Consider the following 10,000-nt stretch of genomic DNA (forward strand, 5'->3'; position numbering starts at 1 on the left):
ATCACCTCCATCGCAGACCCGAGGAACCTGGCCTCCTTCGCGCTCTACGCCGTGCTGGCCCTCCTGGCCATGACGGTGCTGTTGTCGCTGCGGCGGCGGCGCCCGGGGGAAGACGCAGCCAGCGGCGAGACCACGACGTCGGGCGACGTGACCGTCATGGGCCTGGCCCTCATGCTGCTGCCCTTCCTGCCCGCCACCAACCTCTTCTTTTACGTTGGCTTCGTCGTGGCCGAACGCATCCTGTACATCCCGTCCATGGGCGCGTGTCTCCTGGTGGGCTGGGGCGCCCACCTGCTGCATGCGCGCGCCCGCACCGCCCGCGCACGCCGCCTACTGCATGGGGCATTAATTATCCTCTTTTTGCTCTTTGCCGCCCGCACGTGGAGCCGCAACCGTGACTGGGCCACGGAGGAGAACCTTTACCGCTCAGGCATCGCAATCAACCCGCCCAAGGGTAAGTGCTCATGCTCCTTGCCTTTCCACCTGTGGCTTATACGGCCAAGCTGCTCGGCCTTCGAGCTCTCATCCACCAGAAACACTTTCACACTTTAACACCCTTACAAGATACTCCACAGCACACCTTATCAACGAAACCCAGAGACATTCACAAGCGATAGTCGCCCGCCAGACACCCCAACCTCTGTTCCTTTCCCATACTTCCCTCAGAACCCTCCCCCAACCGGCCACAATTTCCCCCTTGCTTCCCCTTCCTCAGCGCGCGAATCCTTCATCGTTCAGGAAGCCGTTGACGGGGATCTATCTGCCCCATTACGCGAGCTCCCGACCCGGCATTTAGGGCGATGGCTGTGATTTCCATCGGCTCGGCGGGACGCGGCCCTCGGGACGCACTCGGGTTTGCTTGTTTCTTTCTTCGTGGGTGTCTTGTCTTTTTCTTAAATATGTTTGTCTGTGTGCTCTTACGTCGTATTTCTTTTTAACAAGCAGATGCCAAATAATGAAAAGGAGCTAATTTTAGATTATCACGTTTTAGTCTTTCATTTGTTTTAGAGATCACTCACTACGTAATAATCCCAGTATGAAAAAGGAAAGAAACGTAGTTCTTAACTCCAGCCCTGAGTGGTTTCTGAAGCGTTCGGAAAATAAGATATGAATGACTCTTTACTCAGTCGTTTTTTGCAAGGATGGAATTGGATAAATCTAGTGTTGACTTCTGCTCAGTTGTCCCCCGTGTGTCCTGCTGAATAGCTGTAATAAAAGAACTGAGACAACAATGGCGGCATTTCCTTCCTCGAATGGCATGCCCAGGAATCTTTCCTATTTGTGTGGCCTCCTTTTAGCAGGGTGGCCGCAGTGGAACTAGTGCCCCATATGACGACCATATGGAGCCTCGCCTTGCCTGTCCCTGAAAACAGCTTACGAAAAAGCCGGCACTCGAGAGCAGATCAGCTTGGCCACAAAGCACAACGAGACGCTAGGGAACCTGGGTCGCTTTGCCTGTTCCACTTCGTGATCTCTTCACTTTCGCAACTGACTGGTGAATTTCACTTTCTCCTTTGGCGCTTTGGAATGAATGCCCAAAAATGTGCCATCGTCCGGCTAGCACACAGTCAGCTCCCTACACCGTTTTAAACAACTCGCGAGGAATATTGTTTCTTTCCCCGTCCAGAGTAATTTTGCGAGAGGAAGCCACGGTCAAGGTCAAGGCACGGGACGAGTTCCTCGCCGCGCGGCATCAGCGAGAAATGGGCGAAATGAAACAAACGAGTTCTCTTGCATTGACACGGCAATTATTTCATTAAGGACTCTTTGCATAATATGATTAAAGATACAGTCATTTGCGGGAAGGCTAGAGGCCATAGCTTTTAAAAGTTTGTGTTTACTTTAGGGTCCTTTAGAAATGTATATACCTTTGGATTTATGGTCCTTAAGGCCTTCGCAATGTAATTCGAGCATCATGTATATTTTTTTCCTTCTTTCTCGGTCCCTTTATCGACGCGGCTCTCGACGGGAAAGGTATCCCACTTCTACAGATGTTATGCAGTGGCAGCAACAAGTGATGGCCTCTATGTTGCCATCTTTGTTGTCTTTTTTTCCCTTTTATTTCTTATTCCGTACTACCTCTTTATGGTACACGACGGCATAGAGTCAGAAACGATATCACGCAACAACTACCATAACTCCCTGACGCGAATAAGGCTACAAATATGAGAAAATTATTGTGGAACCTAAAGACGGCGCCAAAACAACCAGCCGCAACAAGGGGTTCGGATAACTAGCTCGAAACTGTCCGTCCTGACCTCCCGAACATGTCTCCGGGCGATGTGCAACGCCATCATCTCCACAGCTACCAGCATGACTTATTCCAACGGGAGCAGCGGAGTACCATCGCCATGCTCTTCAACCACCAGCACCGCTCCCTTGCCTAATTCCACTACTTCCATCTCCCCGCCACCTCCTGTCGCTTCGCCAACGCCTCGCGACCACTCGGCTGCCTCCACTATTGTTTTCCTTTTGCGTGGGGTCTCACGAAACCTTTTCGTCGCAGTCGTTCTCATATTTGTGCTAACAACATTGCCACATCATCGTCATCTATATCTTTACAAAATAACTACGGACTCATCCTCGTAACCCCATTCTCGACCTTCTCGCTTCCCCGAATGGACACCGATCCTTGAGCGCCGAATCGCGAAGTTGGGCCGAGTCTGTCTGAAAGTAGAGGCTCGTAAATTTCGCGTCGGCGGCACGAACGGCGAGGAGTTAACTACCGGTTGAGTGCCGGGCCGGTTCGGCGTGGCAACCTGTCGGAAATTACACGTTTATGAACTCTTGAAATTCAGAGAACAAGAGGCGTTACTTCTCTGATTTGAATAGCGATGGCAACAGTCACGCATAGGGACAAATGTATGCAAAATACTCGTCCACACTCGGGGCTCTGGAACCTCCACGACAACCTCTGGTCGCCGCCTTAACCTCTACGACCTGTCGTCCACCACAACCCTCCGTGCCTGCCGCCATCAGAACCTTCTCAACCGCGACAGCCTCTAACCCCTGCTGTAATCCTGGTATATCCCGCGCATGATTCCTCTGCTGTAGTGGCTCTCTCCGTCCCATGAACCGCGACTCGAGGACTACTTTATTACATATACAGTGCTGTTTTCTCCCTCATAGACCACCACCCTGTTCAGCATTTTTTTTTTTTTTTTTTTTTTTTTTTTTTTAGAAAAACGCAGACATATTACAGATTTGTGTTCCTGTGCGATATATGTGAAGCAGAATTTTTCTTAATCAGTGTTTATTTAGGTTCTTTTTTTCACTTGGCTACCCATGTTACGAGAGCGCGCGTGGTAGCCAGCCTGTAACAGCTAATGAAGTTGAGTCTGGAAGAATGCAGCGGGCATTAAAGTGCATTTAGCTGCCAGTCGGAGGCCCAGATTCAAACAGCTCTAAAACATGAGAATACATTTGAAAGCATATATGTCTGAATACTACGACCAGTGAGCATTCCCTTTGACAGTCTAATGGCTGCATGTATCCTGTAGATATCATTATTTTCAAGATCAGAAACTGTTTTCTTTTTTCCATTGCGGTGCAATAGTCGAGACCTGTTATGCAAACACGATGTTGCGAGAAGGTCGTACAGAGCGCGAGGTTGTCATGTTCCCTCCCGCTGTGCCGTGGGTCCGGGACCATTTTTTGGCTATGGTGATTATCATACCATTATAGAAGTCATAAAATTTATAATTGATTTAGCATAATTTTAGCTAATAATAGGAAGCCATGTGCAGACAGCTTCCATGTTGGTCCGGGCGGGAGCTAGACTATAAACATTAACGACAGCTCGCCTGCCACGCAACACAACAATTACTCGAGCAGTTTGCGTGCTGCGGCTACCCGCCATCACCTTAACTACCAACGACTTGTACGGCCGTCCACCCCGCTCTAACTACCCTGCTACAGGCACCTGGCGGCAAGAAAGGAGATGCCATCAGTCAGGCCTCATTAGGGGACGATATCCTTGAGTTACGGTTGACGACCAAGGAATCCTTTTTTCTTTCCTTCTTGCGATTCACAGAGATCTCTTTAATCTTGTTCTTTGTGGACCCGAAACGAGTGCTAGCTTTTGATGAAGTTATTAGGCCATTTCAATAATTCTCTTTTGCGAGTAACACACCTCTCCAGGTCATTAATCTCCTGCCCTTTAGCGGGAATCAAGAGGGTTGCCCCGGGCCGCCCTCGCCCTCCGACCCAGCGGACGGGCTCGGCAATCGGCCCTTCCGGTCGGTGATGGATGACCCTCAGGAAGCTGCCCGGTTTGAAGTCGGCCATCAGCTCACACCATACGCTCGCCGGGATCCTTAAGGGGCTTTACAGTGCCATAAAATGCCGTGCCCTCGCCCCTCCTGACTCCCGCCTCCACTCCTCCTCTCCCCTTCTCCTTTTCTTTCTATTTTTCCTCTTCCTTCTGCTCCATCTTCTTCTTACTCTCTCTCTGTTCTCCTCCTTATTAGGTCTCTTCAATCATCATCATCCTCTTTCATCTTCATCCTCATTCCCTACGCTCCCTGCACCTCGTCTTCTTATTCTTTTTTTTTTCTTTTTTTTTTCTCCTCCCCTCCTCTCCTCCTCCTCCCCTTCCTCGTCTTCTTATTCTTATTCTTTTTCCTTTTTTTTCCTCCTCCTTCTCCCCCCCTCCTCTTTCTCCCCCTCCTCCCCCCTCCTCTCCCCTCCCCCTCCTCCCCTTCCTCTTCCTCCTCCCCCCTCCTCATTCCCCTCCTCCTCCCCCTCCTCCTCACTCCCCCCCCTCCTCATTCCCCTCCTCCTCCTCCCCCACCTCCTCCTACCCCCTCCTCCTTTTCCCCCTCCTCCTTTTCCCCCTCCTCTCCTCCTCCCTCCTCCTCCCCCTTCTCCTCCCCCTCCTCCTCCCCCTCCTCCTCCTCCTCCTCCTCCTCCTCCTCCTCCCCCTCCTCCTCCTCCTCCTTCTCCTACTCCTCCTTCTCCTACTCCTCCCTTCGAGATGAGCCCGTTTGAATTTTAATCAGTGAGATGAAGGGACGTGGAAGAGGGAGAGTGTTTGTGTACAAAATTTTTGGTTTGTAGTTAAGACGTAGAGAAAGAATAACACGTTTTTGTTTCATCTACTCCTACAACATTACTTTCTTCCTCTCTTCCTCCTTCCTTTCTCTTTCTCTCTCTCCTCCTCTTCCTCCTCCACCTCCTCCTCCCCCTCTAGTCCTCCTGCTCCTCTTCTTCTTCCTTCGCCTCCTCCTCCTCCTTCTCCTGTTCTTCTTCCTCCGCCCCCTCCCCCACCCCCTACCTCTCCTCCTCCTCCTCTTCCTCCTCCTCCCCCTCCCTTTCCCCCTCCCCCTCCCCCTCCCCCTCCACCTCTTCTTCCTCCTTCTCTTCCTCTTCTTCCTTCTGCTCCTCTCTTCTGATATGTGTGCCTAGGCGAAAATATTTACAAACTAAAGGAAGCGATATAACATGAAAGGGAAGAAATGTAGAAACTTGTAAGGAACGAAGATGAAATGAGGCAAAATTAAGTAAACGAGACAGAGACACAAGATAAAAGAACGCGGGAAGGAACATGAAAAGGTCGATGTGAAAAAGGACGTCACCCACGCGACGGCGGCGCAGCAGCGGGAGGGCGGACTGGCATACCGGCACGAAGGACCTCCCTGACCAGCTGGCTTTGACCGATAATAGTCATGCGCCGTGTCATGCCCACTGGTACCCCCCCCCCCTCCTTTTCTCTCCTCACTAGTCCGTCTTCCTGTTTCTTCTATGCATTAAAACCTTTCTTTCTCTCTGTTTGACTTTGCTTCTGTCACTTCCTCTTCTTCACAGTTCTTTTGCTGTGTTTCCTTTCTTTCTCCTCTCTCTCTCTCTCTCTCTCTCTCTCTCTCTCTCTCTCTCTCTCTCTCTCTCTCTCTCTCTCTCTCTCTCTCTCTCTCTCTCTCCCTCCCTCTCTCCCTCCCTCCCTCTCCTCCTCCCCTCCCCTCCCCTCCCTTCCCTCCCCTCCCCTTCCTCCCTCTCCTTCCTCCCTCCCTCCCTCCTCCCTCCTCCCTCCTCCCTTCTTCTCTTATTCCCGCCTTCCCTCCCTCCTTCCCTCCTCATTTTCTCCTTCCCCCCCCCCCTCTCTCTCTCTCTCTCTCTCTCTCTCTCTCTCTCTCTCTCTCTCTCTCTCTCTCATCTCTCTCTCTCTCTCTCTCTCTCTCTCTCTCTCTCTCCCTCTCCCACTCATCTCTCTTCCTCTCCTTTTCTCCGCCTTACCCCCCTCCTCTTCCCCAATCTCCCCCTTTCCCTTTTCACCCCCTCCTTCTCCCGCTGTCCCTCTTCAGGCCCGCCTCCCCCTCCCTCCCTCCTCCCCCCTCTTCTCCATCCTCCTCATTACCTTGACGATCGTTCGGCCTCATGTCTTGCGCTCTCGTTGTTTACGCGTTTATTGCTCGTAATTCTTAATTTAATATTCGCAGCCTCCACTTTTCCTTCATTTTCTCTTCTTCTTCGTATTTTTTCGTAATTATGATTTTTATATTTCTCGTCTCTTGGCCTCTTCGCTTTTCCTTCGCTGCTATCATTATCTGGCTGTCCTTTTTCTTCCTCTTCTTTTTCTTCTCTCTTCTTATCTTTACGTTGATTTTTTTCTCTTTTTCATGATTTCCTTTCTTTCTTCTTTTGTATCAGTTTATTTGTTTTATTGTTGTTATGGCTGTATTTCTTTTGGCGCAGTTCCTATTGATGTTTTTCTTATTTTTGTTATTTCCTCATGCCTCCCTCTCTCCCTTCTCGCCTTCTACTCTCCCCTTCTCCCACTTCTCCTCCTCCTCTTCCTCCTCTCTTCCTCCTCCTCCTCCTCCTCCCTGCCTCCTCCATCTCCTCCTACTCCTTCTCTTCTTCGTCTTCCTCCTCCTCCTCCTCCTCCTGCTCCTCCATCTCCTCCTACTCCTTCTCTTCTTCCTCTTCCTCCTCCTCTTCTTCCTCCTCCTCCCCCTCCTCCTTTTTCCTCCTCCTCCTCCTCTTATCTTGATTACAGTATCTTAAAATCACTTTCCTAATTCCTTGTTACCGCAATACTCACCTATATTTAATCTATTATTATTACTAATTATCTTATTATTTCATCCATCTTGAATATTTCCTTTCCTTCTGTGTAGGAAAGAGTCTTCAAGTTATAATTATAATTCCCTTCGCATATTTTTGGTCGGTCTATTCTCTCTATCTCTCTCTATCTCTCTCTCTCTTTCTCTCTCTCTCTCTCTCTCTCTCTCTTTCTCTCTCTCTCTCTCTCTCTCTCTCTCTCTCTCTCTCTCTCTATCTATCTATCTATCTCTCTCTCTCTCTTTCTCTCTCTCTAATAAAATATACCGTGCATGAATAACTCAGCTGCACATGACTAAATTAACCGCAGCTGACTGCACCCGCGCGCTTCATGTAACATTCAATTCTACATTTTCCTACTTTCTCTTTTTTATTGCGATTTCTTGAGACGATGAAAAGACCAATTAGTCGCTTGGTTCGTGCCTAGACACCGTCCTCCCCGCACCATCACCTTCACGGTAATTATTCTGTCATTAGCATATCTCCTTCCTCGTAATCAGCCCATCAGTCCGTTTTCTTTTGAAGATATGAATTGCTACTGCATTATTTTTTCTGAAAGTGGTCCTCTTGTGCGATAAATATTTGTTATTATATTTCTCTCTATAGTTTCTTTTGTCTTATTTCTCGTTTTCGCGCAAGTAATTTTGCAACTACCTTCGCATTCTTTTACTGCATAACCATTTCCCAATAGCAAGTGTAAAAAGAAGACGAACGGGAAACCTTGGCCCGGCGGGGCTCACTATCGCATCATCAACTCGCAGTTCTCCTTCTTTATACCAGAACGGAATAATGCAGAGACACCCGAACGACAGGGTTTTGGATCCTTCTCGTGTGGACTCCATGTCGGGGAGGAGTCAGGAACCATTAGCATTTATATGGCTCGCTGTTGCACACGTAATTACATCTTTAACTCACAGTCCGACCGCAGGAGGGCGCCAACATCGACTTACCTCGTTCAGAGCCGAGACGTGACGAGAGAAATGACATGTATTGCGCGATTCGCTAAACAAATGAAGATCGTAACAGTGTATAAACTCGGCAAGGCGTCTCGACGCGCCCACAGCTTGAAGGTTTCAGATTCTCTTTAGAAAAACAAGTGGCACGAGGGCATTACAAGGTGAAAGTCCGTCGGAGACAAAACAGTAGCGGTCGGGGTGTCGGCGGGGATGAACGGGGAGTTCGTCAGGCAGGTTGGGAGGCCATGGCAGGCGCTAGAGTGGGCGGTCGAGGCATGTTTCTCACTGATCGTACGGAAATGCGTTCTTGGAGATTGCGAAGTTAATGCACGTCGAAGTCCAGGTTGCGGATGCCAACGGGAACGTCTCTGCCGTTTTGGGGTTTAGATTCACTGATGACTTTATTCTCCGTTGGGGGCTCTGGCATTAGGGTTTTGCTCTCTCTCCCTCTCTCTCTCTCTCTCTCTCTCTCTCTCTCTCTCTCTCTCTCTCTCTCTCTCTCTCTCTCTCTCTCTCTCTCTCTCTCTCTCTCTCTCTCTCTCGTTTCCTGCACTGCGCACCCTGCATCAGACACAACTCCACCCAGATCTCTCACCCAAAATACCCACACAATACGCCACAATGATTGACTACTGTCTCACATCAGATACAAAAACCACTTGTCGTCTTTTATCGCAATAAAGACATGAATTTTAAGTATATATCATTGGCCCATGTGCAGTAAAACCGGTATGAGGCCCAACCCTGACAGTCTCCTCGTCTCTTCCCTCACAGCGTACGGCAATCTGGCCAACATCCTGAGTTCGCAGGGCAAGAAGGAGGAGGCAGAGTGGGCCTACAAGAAGGCTTTGTCCTACCGATCCAACATGGCGGACGTCCACTATAATCTGTAAGTCCTTTTTCTTCTTGCGTCTAGTTCTTGTTTCGTCCTTAGTTCTTGCCCCACTCTGGCCTTTTTTATTCTGAATTGTGATTGGGTCGTTATCATTTTGATTGCCAAGTGGGAGAATGATTCGACAGGTTTCCCACTCGATAGGGTGTGAATTATGAATTCTATTGGTGATGAAAGTGCCAATAGTAATCGTCTTGTTTTATCATGGTATATTGGTGCTCGTGTTAAAATTTGATGGCCGAAGTAATACAAAATGCAGCACTTTAGAGGTAATTAGGATGTTAATAAGCGCCATTACTGTAGATATCGCCATTATGATTCTGATAGAAGTATTAGCAGAATTGGTTACAGCACAGTTAGGGTACTAATGCACTCCTCTACCTCTTACCTTAAAAATTAAGTAGCAGAGATGATTCAGTTGATAATAAGTGCTGATAATCGCAACAATAATCGTAATCAGAGTTGAAAGCAAAATGTTACAAATATTATGTATAGTAACGATTGCAGTACAGTAATGACAGTGATAATTCAGAATTGGCAGAAATGATAGTAATGATACCAGTGAACTGCAAGCGAACAGCTGTTGTATCCCGCTGTAGGTTTAGGTACGGACGGAAATAGTATCATAATGTTTCATAATTTCATATAATTTTTAAATCTCATTTGTCATAAGAAGTGAACGGTTATCAAAGAGAAAGAACGCAAGCATATTACCTTGAACATCAATAAAATTTGCATTGTTATTCTAGAACAAAATTGCCGAAAAGTTTAATGAACTTTTACAAACCGGTTGGTTTTACCCTGCTGCTGGAAAAAATATATTTTTATTCTGACTCCTGTTTATTTGTGTTATTTTAGCCTTTACCATGATTAGCATTATCGGTAATATGCCACTGTATCTGTTAGCTGTGTTACTGTTATCATCCTCATCAATATTAAAATTATCGTTTGTATGGACATTATCAGTATTACTTATCCTTTGGTTATGTAAGTGAATAATATTGTTTTTTATCCATCCCATCTTTTGACTGAGGACCTTAAGCTAACCCTCCTTTGACTCTAAAATTGATGCTCTATATCATCCCCTTCGTAT

At 47.9% G+C, this 10,000-nt stretch overlaps 1 protein-coding gene across 1 annotated transcript in view; it reads left to right on the forward strand.

Moving 5' to 3' along the window:
* Nucleotides 1-10,000, forward strand: part of LOC113800592 (protein O-mannosyl-transferase TMTC2) — a 48,399-nt gene that overhangs the window by 342 nt on the left and 38,057 nt on the right. The window contains exons 1-2 of the mRNA XM_070131564.1: nt 1-454; nt 8,790-8,904. The exon at nt 1-454 is cut by the window's left edge and continues 342 nt beyond it. Coding sequence (XP_069987665.1) covers nt 1-454; nt 8,790-8,904 — 569 coding nt within the window. The remainder of the gene's footprint in view (nt 455-8,789; nt 8,905-10,000) is intronic.

Source organism: Penaeus vannamei, chromosome 16 (assembly GCF_042767895.1).
Source record: "Penaeus vannamei isolate JL-2024 chromosome 16, ASM4276789v1, whole genome shotgun sequence".
In the NCBI taxonomy this organism is placed as follows: domain Eukaryota; kingdom Metazoa; phylum Arthropoda; class Malacostraca; order Decapoda; family Penaeidae; genus Penaeus; species Penaeus vannamei.